The 16,604-nt window shown below is 38.3% G+C and overlaps 2 protein-coding genes across 4 annotated transcripts in view; one reads left to right on the top strand and one right to left on the bottom strand.

The window, feature by feature from the left end:
* znf271 (zinc finger protein 271) lies at positions 1-11,527 on the bottom strand. Of its 3 annotated transcripts, none has more exons than XM_026238216.1 (13): positions 11,394-11,527; positions 9,941-10,020; positions 9,473-9,586; positions 9,118-9,399; positions 7,738-8,166; positions 7,371-7,658; positions 6,290-6,760; positions 5,986-6,177; positions 4,164-4,517; positions 3,770-4,087; positions 1,945-2,547; positions 1,754-1,864; positions 1-1,042 (listed from the first exon to the last, which is right to left on the bottom strand). In XM_026238216.1, exons 3-13 carry the CDS (start codon positions 9,570-9,572, stop codon positions 924-926), a joined length of 3,267 nt encoding a protein of 1,088 aa, XP_026094001.1. In that variant the 5' UTR covers positions 9,573-9,586; positions 9,941-10,020; positions 11,394-11,527; the 3' UTR covers positions 1-923. The 3 variants fall into 3 exon arrangements, with proteins under 3 accessions (XP_026094001.1, XP_026094003.1, XP_026094002.1); XM_026238218.1 differs by having other exon boundaries at positions 1-1,663; XM_026238217.1 differs by lacking the exon at positions 11,394-11,527 and having other exon boundaries at positions 9,804-9,945.
* Positions 11,509-16,604, top strand: part of LOC113066322 (cullin-2-like) — a 16,808-nt gene continuing 11,712 nt past the window's right edge. The window contains exons 1-7 of the mRNA XM_026238219.1: positions 11,509-11,653; positions 12,833-12,974; positions 13,672-13,774; positions 13,848-13,942; positions 14,959-15,064; positions 15,195-15,277; positions 16,120-16,216. Of these exons, the coding sequence (XP_026094004.1) occupies positions 12,856-12,974; positions 13,672-13,774; positions 13,848-13,942; positions 14,959-15,064; positions 15,195-15,277; positions 16,120-16,216 (603 nt within the window). The 5' untranslated portion in view covers positions 11,509-11,653; positions 12,833-12,855. The remainder of the gene's footprint in view (positions 11,654-12,832; positions 12,975-13,671; positions 13,775-13,847; positions 13,943-14,958; positions 15,065-15,194; positions 15,278-16,119; positions 16,217-16,604) is intronic.

Raw genomic sequence — 16,604 nt, forward strand, 5'->3', positions numbered from 1 at the left:
GACAATTTAGGGATATTTATTATTATTATTATTTTTAATAGCCTTTTCAGACTAAACATTTAAGCCGTTCAATTAACATCCATTATGAAATGTCATGTATACAAGAACAAAAATGATTACAAAAACTTTGGTGGTTGAAGTAACAACATGATATTAGTGAAATGATTTGGTGGATTTATATTTGCATGGCTACATTTTACACACTTTAAGGAGAAAAACTGTGGAATGGATTCAAAAGCGTAAAATGCAGCAGGGAGCTTAAACACTTAACTGATGGAAATGCAAAGTGCAGGGATCGTGTAAGCACACAACTTCAGTGTGGGCCTGTTTGTAACAATTATACAGGAGCGTGAAGTTTTCCTACTATATCAGGGTTATTCAATTGTCCTCCAAGAGTGTTAAACTCCAATGCATACGTACTTGAAAATTACAGGCAGGTGAGTTTGATCCGGGTTGGAACTGAAGTGTGCAGGACAGTGGACCTCCAGGAGCATAATATAAGGATCCTCTACTATATCAATGTCCTTTCTGTTGTTCATTCTGCAACATTTAGCCAGCATGACAGCAACAAAGTTCATGTTTGACCATTATGGAATAGATAAAGTCCTTCATAATGGATAGTTCTGATTGGGGCACCGATAGGTACAGTTTTCTTTAAAAAACAAACACACAAAGCAAAGGTTTTCTGGTTCGCTGCTCCATGCAATGGTGTGGATTTTTGCTGATCAGATTTTCTTTGTCCTTTCTGATTAAGGAGGCTGGGGTCTTCATGGATGAAGACCAGCTTCTGGAGTAAGTGTAGAGAATTCAATTCTACTTAAAAATGTTTTTTAGCTTCAGTGAACTAGCTGATGCTGCAGTTTCTTCAGTGCGCTCTGATGTTTAGCAGACTGTTGGTGACAAACCCTCGTTTCCATCCACATTCATTTTTCATCTTTAAGAGTAACAGATGATATTGGACTGGAAGGAGCTGAAGTGACTGTAACCGCCTTCACGTCATCCATTAAAGCAAAGCAGTTTTCTTCAGATTTCACTTGACATTCTGCAGAAACATATCACTGTAGTTATATTGCAAGAAGCAATTAATTTGATGTGTTCTGTATGTTTCCACATGCAATTAAACTTTTTATTTTTTTCATATTGTGAATGTGAGTGCAAATTGTCACATACAAGTTGAATACAAAAAGCAGTCACTGGTTATAGTTATGCATCAACCCTGTTACCATCATTACTCACCCCTGTTACCAAACTGTAATATTATCACAAAAACCTGTAAAACTGCTTAATCCTTTCAGGAAGTGATCTCCCAATACAAATATTCTCCATTATCATTAAAAATAATCAACCCTGTTACCAGGATTTTGTATAATACACAAAACACTTCTGAAAAGTGGATATTCGTGGGTGCATGATCATAGCATTTATTTCCAAAGGGCAAAGGAACACTTTATTGATCATGCAAAATAGTGTCAGTCCTGTTTATAGACATAAATACAAGATGAATATTCTTGTACCCGAAAAGCACAACAATAACATGTTTGTATGCAATTATAAAGGCTGAAAATGGTGACTTTTCTTGCAATACGTTGACGTTTGTGCCATCTTTACGATGACACGTTTCTTTGGTTTTGAAGAAGAAGCTGGTAGCTACATTCTCCCTCACCTATTCAAGACGTAAGAAAAGGCTTTAAAATACACATTATATCTTTTTGAGCATTTGCGGTTTAAAGTAAATAACCTGAGGCACACTTACCGTATTCATCAGCAGACTCTGGTTCTTGCTTAACTTCGACAGGTGCGTTAGATGGGCCGACGCCAACAGTGACCTTCACAACTTCCTTCGATACGGGTAAATCTTTCCCCTCTGTAAAACATTCATCTTAAATTAAGAAAACAGAAAGTCGTATGGATTGAACTCTCCTATCTGGGTGAACTCTCCCGTACCTGCATGCATTACACGCAGGTGTTTTTTCATGGATGATGAATGAGCGAAGAATTTGAGACATACGGGGCACTGATAGGGCTTCTCCCCCGTGTGACTCCGCAGATGAACGGACAAATGCGCAAACTGCCGATAGCTCTTCTTGCACTGAGGGCACTGGTACGGCTTTTCTCCGGTGTGAACCCTCTGATGAACCACCAGATCTTTAGCTTGGCCAAAACTCTTCCCACATTCAGGGCATTCGAATTTGGGTTTATTCTCTTTGGTGTGAGTGCGCAGGTGAACCTTCAGGTGTCCCGCCTGACTGAAAATCTTATCGCACTGAGGGCACTCGTGCTTTTCTTCGTTGTGTGTCCGTCGGTGCAGAACCAGACTGCTGGGATGACTGAAGCTTCGCTCACACTGCGAGCACTGAAAGAGTTCGCCGCCCCGGTCGTAATGATGGCGGCGCTGGTGACGCGCCAGATCGGAGAGTTTGACGAATCCTCTCCCGCACTCGGAGCATTTGTGCGGTCGCTCTCCTTCGTGAACATACCGCACGTGTTTCCTGAGGCCAGCTGCTTGAGTGAATGTCTTCAAACACAAACTGCATGTGTGCGAGACCCCTGAAATGATCAATATAATATAAAACATTACTAATTATAAATATGAATGAATAATTTAAAGATTAAATCAAATAAAAATATATATATATTTCATATAAAATAATTGATATTTTTATTAAACTACATAAATAAGACCACATATTGACAAAAACTTGATTTTGAAATTTCAGGTGATGGATTATGGCCTCTGATTGCATTTTTTAAATCTTTTGTCAAGGGTCCAAAATGAACTTTTTTTTTTATTTATTTTATTTTCTGGCCTCAACTTGACAGAAAAATATATATAATATATATATTAGGGCTGGTTAAAACATTTTTTTTTTTTGATTAATCGTTTTTTTTAAATGTGGTCGATTCAAAATCGATTCTCAAAGGCCACGAATCTTTTTTTTTTGATTGTTTTATCTTAAAAGTTAAATAACTTGATCCTGTTTGATCGCGGAATGCGACTGTTTTGACTTTTTTGTATCTTGAATCAAAATTGTATTGTATTTGTTTAACATAATTGTATGCATTTGAAAATTTGAGATGGGTTCTGTTCTAATGTACCCAAGTGTACCTAAAATAAAAGAGTTTAATATACAGGTTTGTGGCTCTTAATTTCTTTTTATTAATTACCCACTTGTAAACTTATATTCACTGTTCTTTTTTATAAATATAACATTTGTATTAAATCTATATTCATTGAGTTGAATTGAGAAAAGAGAATAGAAAATCGAATCGATCTGGAACGTCTGAATCGATACCCAGCCCTAATATATATATATATATATATATGCTGTATGTAAGATTTTGACTCTACAATCATAAAAACACCATCATGTGTTTGCAGATATTTAAGAAACATGCTAAGTTGACACTTGTTTATCTGGAAAACAGTGCTACAGTCAGTCAATCTCCTTTGAAAATCTGCGTTCTGGGCCTGAATGACGCTCTCGGTTTTGTTTTGTGATACCCGCCCACTGCCAGTTTACCCAATTGTCTTTCAGCACCCCGGGTTGCAAGTTGACGGGAAAACACAGCGTAATTAATTTGAGTATTTCAGTCAGAGGAGGAAGGGTCAAGTGAAAAAAACCCTCTCCGATATTTTGAATTTGGACTGCAATACCTAGTTCAGCCACTCGGTGTCAATCCTACATACAGCACCTTTAACATGTGAAAACAACGCTTTTCATGCATGGAATCCACGCTTCAGATAACTAGCCATCTCATAATGTCTTACCTGAATGAAACTCATCTTGATGTTTTTTCAGACTTGCTTCGGACACGAATGTTTCGTCACATATCGAACACTGGAGAGGGTTCTCCCCCAGGTGGCTGCTCTGGTGGGCGATCAGGTTTCTCTTCCAGCGAAAACTCAGGCCACACTGAGAGCACTTGTAAGGTCTCTCTCCTGTGTGAATCCGCTGGTGAATTTTCAACATACAATGCTGACCGAATCTCTTCCCACAGTGAGCGCATTCAAATGGCTTCTCCTGCGAGTCGACTTTCGGTCCAGCTGTAGGTTTCTCGGTTTCATTTTGCTTCTTTGTGGAAACTTCTGGAAATCAAAGAGAAATTAATCTGTAAATTGTAATTATTTATATATGTATAAAAAGAAAGATAAGTAAACGTACTCTCGTGTATGCGCATATGAGCTCTGAGGAAACTGGGACGCCCAAACCCCTTGAAGCATACAGGGCAGTTATGTGGCCTCACTCCTGTGTGGATTTCCAGATGTTTCTTCAAGTCTCCTGGGGTGTAAAAGCTTTTACTGCACACAAAGCACAGGAACGACCTCTCCCCTGTGTGCGTTTTAATATGTACCACTAGAGCCGATCGCTGCCGAAAGCTTTTGTTACAGGTGGGACAGTTGAAGGGCCTTTCACCTGTGTGAATTCGCTCGTGCTGTAACAAGCCTTGGCGTCGACCGAACTTCCTCCCGCAATAAGAGCAGGGGAAACACTTCCCCTCTTTGTCGACATGCTGATCTGTTAAAATGACAAAAGAAGAATCCATATTAACAAAACCACTATCAAATTAAATTTACTTTTGATAGGTTGTGCATCAACCCTGTTACCATTATCACTAACCCCGTTAAAATACTGTAGTATTGTAGAAAACAATTCGGTTTCTTCATCGATTATTAAAATAAAAATAATAATAATAAAAAAAAAAAAATCAACCCTGTTACCAGGATTTAGTATATTATACAAATGGCTATTGAAAACCAGATATTGTTAGAAATATCGACATTACATTCTCTTGCTAATAAACACTTTTAGTGCCAAGGCTAATAAATGGCTATCAATCATTATTCATCCTGTTACAATACTGTAGCATTGAAAAAAATCAGTAAAACTACTTTATCCTTTCAAGAAGTGAATTTTCCAAAGACCAATGTTCTTTAGTTATTAAAAAGTGAATCCTGTTATTACAGTTTGGTATAGCAAACAAATGATTATTGAAAAGTAAATATTCATAGAATATTCTTCATTAATTATTAAAAGGTCAACCCTGTTACCAGGACTTTGTATAGTAATGATATTGGATGAAAAGTGGATATTGGTAGAAAAGACTAAGAAATGCTATTTTGCTAAACTCCTATTACCATCAGCACCTCACCCCTGTTACAATAATGTAGTATTTTACAAAACAATTCTGTTTTCAGGAGCTGAAATCTCTAAAGACAAACATCTTTGCCTATTATTTAATAACTATATAAAACAAAAATCAACCCTGTTACCAGGATTTTGTACATTAAACAACTATTTAAAAGGGCATATTCTAAGCATTACCAACATTAAATGTTTTTAATATACACTTTTAGTGCAAAGGACAAGTTTTTTTTGCCTATTTATCATCATAGTTTTTAAATGTCAACCCTGTTAAGAGTTATTTTTTAGTAATGAAATGAATATGAATCTGTTACCCAGTGGGCAACTGATGTTGAAAAGACATAAAATAACGGTCAAACATAAAAATGAAAAATGTTGATTTGATGTAAATTGCATGTCAAAAATATTGGCCTACATATATACAAATTAAACCAATTTTAGTGTGGAATTAACTTCCTATTTTCACCCAATTACCACTGGAAGGAATTGCAGTCCAAACTGAATTAAAAATGATTTAATTTTGATTTTGATCAAGTCTTGTCTTATATGTGACGTCCAATTGATATGAAGGTTCCCACTGGGTAAGCAAACAGTTGCTGGTCCCCATTGACTTCCACAGGATGGAGAAAAAAAAAAACTATGGAAGTCAGTGGGCTCCAGCAACTGTTTGGTTACCAAAATCTTCAAAATATCTTCTGTTGTATTCAGCAGAAGAATGAAACTTGTACAGGCTTGGAACAACACAAGAATGGTCTCTTTAAAGTATAACAATACAATCGCATACCTTCATTTAAGAAACTAAATACCAATATTGCAATCAGTGCGTGCAGTTCCATCCTACCTGGGTGAAATATAAGTTGATGTCTTTTCAGGGAAATTGCGAAAGAGAAGGTTTTGTTGCATATGACACAACGGTACGGCTTCTGATGATCGGTCCACTCTGAACTGGAGCCCTGACCAGCATCAAGGTCAAGATTCACTGATGAACCGAATCTGGTCTCAGCCTCTGATAGACGCTCCCCCGTGCTCATTTCTGAAAACGTATTAAGATGATATTAAACACCTACATGCATTTATGCAACATTTAGACATAGGTTAATATGTCTCTAAATACCTAACCCTAAATAAACAATTAGAGATCGTACGGTCTTCAGAAAGCTGTGATGAAGCAGAAACAGCGCAGGCTCCTTCCTCGTCCTCCGGCTCCTCCTGGTCCTCGTCCTCAGCTCCGGCGCGCACAGCATCTTCTTCCTGACGCTTGTTCAGATGGGACTGCATGTGTGCTTGCAGGCTGCTGGGCCGAGGGAAGCTTTTGGAGCACAAAGGACAATTGTGGGGTCTCACGCCAGTGTGAGTTCCCATGTGCGTCTTCAGATCTCCTGAACCGTAAAACCGGCGGAAGCATATGAAGCATTCAAAAGGCTTCTCTCCGGTGTGAATTTTCCGATGCACGATCAACACGGAGCGCTGCCTGAAGCTTTTGTTGCACACGCTGCAGCGGAACGGTCTCTCTCCGGTGTGAATGCGTTTATGCTGCTCCATGTCTTGATGTCGTCCGAATATTTTTCCACAGTACGGACAGGTGAAGCGATCCCTTTCAGCAACACTCAAATGTTCTGTTAAAAAAATGTTGACATATGAAATTGATAACATAAATCCAAACAATTTGTACCAATGCCATTGCTATTAGTAATTTAAACAAATATTCATCTTCAGGTTCTCAGAAAACTTCATGGGGCATCAAGAAGACTTTTAAATGCAACAAAATAAGCATCAAGTTAAAACAACTTAAAAAATGAAGACATTTGTTATTTTGAATATTTTAATTTGCGAATTCATTTTTATAATGAATATACATTTTTCTAGGCATGCAAAGCTCTTAAATAGTTGATTACATTTTATAAAAAAAGACTACAACTCCAATGGAATAGAAAATATTTTATATTAACACATTTTGTTACGTAGAAATGGAGTAAAAATATGTGCTGCCGCGTTCACACTGCACACGTCTGCAGCGCTTTAGGAGCATTTCAGAAGCAAAGCAACTGTTTTCTGCACGCAATCTGACGTTTTTCTTGATTCTTTTGTGCTTTTTCTTCATTTTTGAGGTTCTACCCTGGTTAAGTTGTATAATTGTGTTCGTTTTGTTCATTTTAATCGTATTTATTGTTGTGTTTATTGCCATGGCTGTCTTTGTTGTGCTGTAGCATATACGCAAAATCTCACCTGGATGAGCGACTCGTTGGTGCTTTATCAGCGAGAAGGAGAGAGAGAAGCTGCGGTCGCAGAGCGTGCAGGGGTACGGTCTCTCCTCGGTGTGGTGAGTACGGTGGTGTTTTCTGAGGTTCACCGCTTGGCTGAAGTGCTTGCCGCACTGGGAGCACTGGAAGGGCTTCTCTCCGGTGTGAACGCGCAGATGGATCCGGAGCTTCGCCTGCTTGTGAAACCTCTTCCCACAGTGACTGCACTGGTGCGGCTTGTTCAGCTCTAGAAGAGGATTCAGCGTTTCAGTGCCTGGGAGGAGGAAACAACAGTGTGTCACTTGGACGGCATCCTTGTAGAAACTGTGATTACGGGAAGGTTTTCGACTCACCCTTTTCAGCAGAGTTGTGAGAGAGCTCAGATGAAGGAGACGGAGCTCTCTCGGCCTCTTCGTGATGACTTAGGGAAATGTTTTCATTAGGAGCTTCAGTTTCAATATCGTCTGCTAGGTCCAGAGAGAGAGGTTCACTGCCGTCCTCAAGTGCGGCGGTTTGTAAGTGCTTGTGTAGATCTTCAGAGGACACAAAACTGCAAGACCTCTCGCCGTCTTGAGCATCCAGAAGGTCCATGTCCTCGGAGTCGGAGAAGGTCTGATCGGGAGACACGAGGCTGGACGGATGTGTGACGCTGCTGACGCAGTCGGGACAGCGGTGGGAAATCTCTCCGGTGTGTGTCAGCTCATGGTCCTCCAGCTGGCACGCGAAATTCTTCCCACATTCAACACAAATTAAACACTTACCCTCTGTACTAACATCCTGACCTGCAAAAGGAGAGGATACTTGAGTTTGATCAGAGATATGTAGCACTGCATTAGGGACTCATCAATGGATGCTCTGCAGTGAATGGGTGCCGTCAGAATGAGAGTCTGATAAAAACATCAGAATAATCCACAGCACTCCAGTCCATCAGTCTTGTGAAGAAAAAAAAATCTGAAACAAATCCATCATCAAGACATTTTTAACTGTGCTTCTGTCCTCGATCCATAATAACTCTTCTTCCAGTAAAAACAAAAACAAAACTGTCCACTCCTGTTGTCTCTAACATTGTTTAGAAATATTTTGGACTGTTTTTGCTTATAAACTGTGCTTGATCCGTGCATTTTTCTCCCCGATTCAATCCAAACCACTTTTTTTCACTGGAGGAAGCATTTTTATGGATTATGGACTCCATAAAATTTCAGAAGCAACTGCTGCAAGTTTAAAATGTCTTAATAATGGATTTATTACAAACACTTTAATTGACAGACTTGTGCTTTATGTATTATTACATAACTTCATTTATAGAATGTATATTATACAGATCATTGTGATGTTTTATGCTCATTCTGACGGCACCCATTCACTGCAGAGCATCTCAAAATCTGCTTTCTCTCCCAAACTGATCTGTTGCAATAAAGAATCAAACTCATCCAAATATATACTACATCTTTTAGCAAATTTGCATTTGGGGTGAACTCTTCTTTAAGCACTGATCTCTATGTTTATATCTGGATTATGTATTTGGACATAAACTGTAATCGATATATCGATTATAAAGCGGTCCGTTCTGATGGGATGAGCTATAATAAACTCCATCAGTAGTTCCAGGTGCTTTTATAACCTCAAGCAGGTTCACACGCACCACAACAAAAGGCTTTTGGCAGTGCATTTAATTTTGGACCTAACAAGACAACGTATTGTAGTTTAACTCAGTGCATGGCAGCGTCTCACACCTTGATGAAATGCACGCAGATGTCTCCTCAAGGAGGACAACAGGGCGAAGTTTTTCACACAGATGGCGCAGTGAAAGGCCTTGGCATCCGAGTGGACGATCTGATGAGTCTTGAGGTCTCTCTCGCGGGTGAAGGTCTTCCCACACACCACGCACTCAAAAGGCCTCTCTCCCGTGTGAATCCGCACGTGCTCGGACAGATGCTGGATGCGGGAGAACCCTTTCCCACACTGAGAGCACCGGAAAGGCTTGGCTCGGGCTGAGAGACTCTTCCCATGCTCGTCTGAGAGGAAGTTGACAGTGTTTAGTTGTCTCTCTCAGCATGTGTATATGTAATACAAACCCTGTTTTCTCACCCAGATCACCAGGAGCAGCTGAAGTGTGCAGATCCTCTCCTGAATCTGACCCCTGGGCTTCAGAGCTGTGACCACCGGCTGACCTCAAGCTCAGATCCATGACTTACTGCAGATCTGGAGGGAAACACAGCTTTATATTCTTATGAGAAGTACTATGACATTAAATAACTGTGTTTATCATGTGGGATTTGGATGGCACTGCAAAATACTTAGAATAATACCATGGTATTAACACCCTTATCTATTTGAATTTGTTTTATTATTTGGTATTCTCGCAGTATATTGTATTGTGTCTCTACGTGATGAAAACACGGCTGCAGACTGAACGAACCTCCTTTGGGTTCATCTCGATTTGGTTACACGTCAACACACAGTAAAGGTGCATTAGCTGTAACTCAGGCGGATGAAACAGACAAATAAACATCAGACTGAGACACAGAGACACAGATGATGCAGAAGGAGCCTCACCTTTCCTGCGTCTCATCACACGATTATCAGGCACGTCCACACCGACTGACAACCCGGAAATGACTGGAGGCGAGTTGGACCTTTCAAAATAAAAGTCAATCACAAAAACAGTTTATATATATATATATATATATATATATATATATATATATATATATATATATATATATATATATATATATATATATATATATATATATATATATATATATATATATTTATTTTTATATAAACATACATACATTAGAACACGTTTATATTCATTGTAATCTTGCGACAAACATAAAGGAGGTCTTGGCCACAAACATAAAAAAAATTTTAGGCTTCAATTTTATTACATATTATAACAAATAAATCAAACATAAAGATAGATAACACGGCTAATTTAACATGCAAAACATTTTTGAATATCTGAGGGGGTTATATATTAAAGCTATCGTTGGTAAAGTATTGTGACACTCTAAAAGTTTATTAATATATATATATACACACACACACACACACACACACACACAACACTATGCTTTTAATGTTAACATTGAATATCAGTCAGAGGAGCAGAAATATGAGATGTATTTTACAAATGAACAACCTTGGTCTAGTTCGTCCAGTCAGAGGCAACAGCTTGACCTTTGTGTCATGTGAAATTGTATGCTGTATTTTGTTTTTATGGATAATTGTGTTTTTATTCTGTGCACTGTTCTTAAGGGAAATATATTGTTATCAGAAAGTAAATTAATGTAAATCAAGTCATTGATTTTTGAGAGCCTGTGATCCTAATGAAACGTTTTGCTGGGTATTACTCCCAGTTTCTCTGAAAATATTAGACTTCCTCGTTGTGGTAACAGATATATAGGCCTATATAATTTCAATGAAAGTCTGTAATGAATGAAAGTAATGTAATTACTGTACTCGAGTATCTTTTTGGTTGCACTGATGTTTTACTGTGTATCAAATAAACTTTATCTCCCTCTACGTCACTACATTTTTTAACAAGTAACTAATTTTACTTAATATTATTTTATACTGAAGAGACTTGTTGAGGGATTTTTTGTAAAAAAATGTTTAGGTGTTTTTAGAATTTTTTTAGGTGTTTTTAGAAAATGTTCTAGTTTTTCACTGCTATGTCTCTTTGACTAGTGCATATTTGAGCCTGTATTTAGTCTAAGATAAAAAAAAATACTTCAGCACTGTTAAAACCAGACACTCTTTTAATCGAGTTTTTTTTTTTTTTTTTTTGGATTTGGTGAATTGTAACTTTGTTATTGCAATAATATCGAGTCCACAACGACTCTTCCGTCACGATAATGTCCGCAAACAGCTTCCGTACTTCTCGCTCATACAACCAGCGAAAAAGAGGAGTCCGCTGAAAACAGACACGAATCACGATCACTAAGTTTAATCACACCATAACCCATTCATACATAATATATATGTAAGTTCCTAAATAAACCTGTATTAAACGTCTCGTGTAGATCTAAGTCTGTAATAGCTGTATCCGCGCTGAAGCGCCCTCGCGCCCCCCTCCAGCTGATGCAGTGGTGCAGTCCGTGTGAGGCGATGGCAGAGGTGTAGAGCGAGAGAGAGGAGCCCAGCGTCCCGACAGCGTCCCTCCAGACCCCCAGCAGCGACACACCGAGCCGAGGACAGCGCACCCGGAGCCGCCCGACCCCCGGAGACCCGCCGCTCAGCAGGGCTTCCTCCCGACCCCAGGTGTGCGTGTGACCCGCGGCGCTCGAGTTAGCTCCGGCGCTAGCCGCTAACACTTTCTCTGTCAGACACACACTTGGGCTTGTTTACTTCACACACGGCTCTTATGAAACAGATTCAGATCACCAGCAGCCTCTGTGTCCTGTTCGGGTGTATCAGCAGGCCACTGCAGGTCTGGGGTGACTCTGTTTGAGATCAAGTGTCTGTGATGGGGATCTGCTTCGGCTAATCATGGAGATATTTCTGTGTTCATCAGCTGACAGTTATACTCAGATGTGTTTTGACAGCTGTGACACTGAGGTTAAGTTCATCTGTACTGATCTCTCTGTGTTATGACAGTTACTCTAATACAGTTAGGCACTAGTGAGAACGGGGAGGTTATATATATGTGTGTGTGTGTGTGTGTGTGTGTGTGTATTTATATGGAAATAAACACTGAAAATCAATTTACAAAAATCTGAATCCATTCAGTTCATCTTTCAGAAGTTTTGGAAACGCATGGATGTTATTTATATACCTTTATCTTATTTATTTATGGGTCAAAGGCTAGACAAACACAACTAATTAAACTGACAAAAGTGATTTACGCCAACAAAGTGTCTACTTTAATATTTAGAATATTATTGGTCAAAATCAGTGAAATAATGTTCCATCGTTATTCAGCGTGTTTATGTAAACCTGTAAATAAAAAAAATGAAAATTGTACTAAAAACCCCTTTTTGTCTTTTACCTTTATATTATTAATTAGCTTGTATTTTGATATATTTTTAATATTTTGAATTTATTTTTTGTTACGTGCTTTTTTTCTTTAGTTCTACTTTTAGTAAATGTAGTACTTAGATTACAATTCATTTTGTCTTTGTTTACATTTTTTGTTTTACTTTTCAATATTTTTAGTTGAGCACTGAAGAAAGCATGAGCTGAAACACCCGCTTTTTGGTCTGTTTTTAAGACTTTCTTTGCCCTTTTATCACCTTGCAGATGTTAAATTAAAGTATTTTTTGTGATAAACCCTTGTCAGTTTGTGGACATTGTTGTTTTTTGGATGATGCACCTGCGAACAGATCTTTTTGGAGCGCATGCAATAGCTTTTTTTGCTAATAGTTTCAGTTAGCAGTAAGAGCACTAAAGGGAATGCTATAATGAATTGACTGTCGGTGTGTTTCTGTGTCTTTCCCTCAGATAAAGGCGAAGCCACACGCACCATGTCATTAAAACCGCGGGTGGTGGACTTCGACGAGACGTGGAACAAGCTCCTGACGACGATCCGAGCGGTCGTGATGCTGGATTACGTGGAGAGAGCGACGTGGAACGACCGCTTTTCGTATCCTGCCCTCGTGCACACACACACACACACACACACACACACTTGTCCCCATTCAGATCATGTGCTGTCTAGCTATAGCTTCCTTGTTTTTTTATCTTCCTTTTTTTAAATATATTTTAAGAGCATGCAAAGCCATATTTGTTGGTTTTTAACCACTTTATACAGTATATACACCACCGATTAAAAGTTTGAGGTCAGTAATATTTCTAAAGAAATGTATAGTCAGTAAAGACGCATTAAAATTGATCAAAAGTGACATTTATAATGTTACAGAAGATCTCTGTTTCAAATAAATGCTGCTCTTTTGAACTCTCTATTAACCAAAGAATCCTGAAAAATAAAATGCATCACAGTTTCCACAAAAATATGAAGCGGCACGACCGTTTTCAACAGTGATAATAGAAATGTTTCTTGAATCACCATCATCATGATTTCTGAAGATCGTGTGACTCTGAAGACTGATGAAGCAATGATGCTGGAAATACAGCTGCACATCACAGAAATAAATTACAGTTTAACACAGGTTCACATAGAAAACAGTTATTTTAAATTATAATATTTCCGATCAAATAAACACGTGCTTGGTGAACATAAGAGAGACTTCGCTTCGCATCACGTCTTATTGACCCCAAACTTATAAATAGTAGTGTAACGTCATGTATCCTGCATTAAATCTCCTTGACGTGAGCTTTAGGGACATCTATGCGCTGTGTGTGGCGTATCCAGAGCCTCTAGGGGAAAGACTGTACTCTGAGACGAAGGTGTTTCTGGAGAATCACGTGCGTCAGCTGTTCAAGGTGAGACCGGTTGACGCTCGGGGATCGAGTCGGTGTCACTACGGTGTAACTGTGTTGTGTGTGTGTCTTACAGAGAGTCCTGGAGTCGGAGGAGAAGGTTCTGGTGATGTATCACAGACACTGGGAGGAATACAGCAAAGGTGCTGAGTACATGGACTGCTTGTACAGGTGAGTTTAAACAGACCGCACTTTACTTCCCTTCAGGTCTTTCCAGTCCAAACCTTCTTTCCTCCGTTGAGCACAAAAGAAGATATTGTGACGATTGTGTGTAACCAAACAGTTGCTGGTAGCCAGTGACGTGCACATAAATACTATCAGAACTGTTTGGCTTTGTTTTTTGTGTATTTAAATTAGAAGAGAAGGTTTGGAACAACGTTCATTAACCATTATTTTATTTAATTTATTTTATTTTTTATGCATGGTTGTTGTTCTTTCAGAAGTGTGGGGTCTGTAACATTTTTTGAAAGAAGTCTATTCTGCTCACAAAGACCACATTTATTTGATGATGTAAACAACAACAACAACAACAGAAAAACAGTAGTAGTGTGAATAACTACTGCTTTCTGTGATGCTCCGCTGTATTTTCAGCATCATTCCTCCAGTCTTCAGTGTCACATGATCTTCAGAAATCAGAATAATATACTGATTTGCTTTTGTAACAAGATAAAAGTTTTTACTTTCACTTTTGTTCGAGTCAATAAAAGTGTTGGTTTCTTTAAAGAAGTCTGACGTAACTGACCCCCAACTTTTGTTAATCTACTGTAGTTTTGTGCACTTTTGATGGAACAGACGAGATATTAAATCACGTTTTGATGTTGCTTTCAGCTCAGTAGGAGCTGCTCAAATGGCAGGTGAAGCATTGCATTGTGGGATACAGTATTCACTGAAGTGTGCTTGCTGTATTCTGCACATTTTGGCACACGCAGTAGTAGTTACTCCGGTTATTCTGTGCACGCTTTGCATGATGCATTGTGAACACAGACTCGAGCGTTTGTGCTGAGAAATAGATGTTTTAACACAATACTATTTTAATTGAGGCTTTGGTCAGTTTCTGCTTAATTTCACCATGCTGGACTGAACCCAATCACTGAAAACAAGCAGCTATTGATTTGACGTCACCTGTGGCTTTATTGTGCATCACAAACTCAACTACAGTGACCTGATGTTCCCTGTTTTACCCACAGGTACCTCAACACACAGTTTATTAAGAAGAACAAGCTGACCGAAGCAGACCTGCAGTACGGATACGGAGGAGTGGATATGAATGAGCCCTTGATGGAGATCGGAGAGGTATGCATGGTTTCATCAGGGACGTGTGTTTACAGTGTCTTAACACACACACTTAACACTCAAATCGTGGTGTTTATTCTTTCCTGAACAGTGTAATGGTTTATAATTGATGTTTTTGTTGTGTTTTCAGCTCGCTCTTGACATGTGGCGTAAGTTAATGATTGAGCCGCTTCAGCCGATGCTGATCGGGATGCTTCTGAAAGAGATCAAGAAGTAAGTCACACCTGAAGACTGAAGGAAATACATGCAACGCTTTTAATTTCTTGCAATAAAAGTTGTAATAAAAAATAAAAAAATATAACATTTCAGTAGAAAATAAAATCAAATTTATTTATTATTTTGTTTTTATCAACCAATATTGGATATTTTAATTGTTTCAACTATTTTAAGACTTTGGATCATCTTCTTAACACTAAGGTCTAGTAATGAATTATGGAAAATATTAATTAGTACAGTAGATCAAACAAGTGCTGCTTATGTATAGTTGTTAGTTGTTAGTGTGTATTAATAAACAAAGCATTTACGGTTTGGTTTAACAAAATAAAACAAAATAAATACAGGCTTTTCTTCTGCTGGTTTGGTTCAGATTTGTACTTGAACTAGCCCTGCTACCACAAAAAATACAATTGACTTATGTTATCTTTTAGTCCAATAAGCTTATATGGCACAAATTTCCAATTATATTTAGCAAAAACTACTATCTTAACAAATATGAAGGTCAAACATTATTAAAAAAAGACAAGTGAACAGACAGTAAATAAGAACAAATGAACAAACTGCAAGCAATAGCACGATTGAAAATAGAGCTGCTTTATGAAAAACAGCATTTCAATCATTTCACTGGTTTCTGCTGTAAACAAAGCAGAGCTGCGCTTATGAACACTAATATGTGATATACAGAGACGAGATGAAAAGAAAACGCCATGTAAACTTCTCTAAAGACGGTTTCATGCAGAGGAAAACCTCTCCTCTTTGCGTTCAGCGTCTCTTATATTCCAGTCTACACTGTTTGAGAAAGCATTTGCAGATGAATTCAGTTTGGATGTTGTTTCCAGCGACCGATGTGGGGAGGACCCCAATCAGAAAGTAATCCACGGGGTTATCAACTCCTTTGTTCATGTTGAACAGTACAAGAAAAAGTTTCCTCTAAAGGTGAGTGTCTCCGTCTGGATGCTTTTTCATGCCTCACCTTTTGTTGTGCAAACATGAAACTTCAGTAATTTGTAGGAAGGTGTAAATTTCTTTGCTTTTTTGTACACTACTGTACTATCCAAAAGTTTGGGGTCAGCGTTTTTTGGAAGGCAAAGCCGTTTTAATTTAGCATGGATGCATTAAATCAATATAAAGTGACAGTGAATGCTTTTATAACGAATAATGGTTTCCATAAAAATACTAAGCAGTTTTCAACACTGATAATAATAAATGTTTCAGAATGTTTCATGATTTATAGAAATATATGACATATTAAAATATACTCAACTTAAATAGAGTAACTGTATTTTTGATCAATTAAATGCAGTCGTACAAAAACATGAAAACA

This window comes from Carassius auratus, chromosome 49 (assembly GCF_003368295.1).
Source record: "Carassius auratus strain Wakin chromosome 49, ASM336829v1, whole genome shotgun sequence".
In the NCBI taxonomy this organism is placed as follows: Eukaryota; Metazoa; Chordata; class Actinopteri; order Cypriniformes; family Cyprinidae; genus Carassius; species Carassius auratus.

Excerpts from the sequence above, each read along its gene's own strand:
- znf271 (XM_026238216.1), bottom strand. The coding sequence starts at position 9,572 with ATGGATCTGAGCTTGAGGTCAGCCGGTGGTCACAGCTCTGAAGCCCAG. Across the intron at positions 7,659-7,737 it reads TCACAACTCTGCTGAAAAGG|GCACTGAAACGCTGAATCCT; the intron begins GTGAGTCGAAAA and ends TCCTCCTCCCAG. Across the intron at positions 6,761-7,370 it reads CCAACGAGTCGCTCATCCAG|AACATTTGAGTGTTGCTGAA; the intron begins GTGAGATTTTGC and ends TTTTTTTAACAG.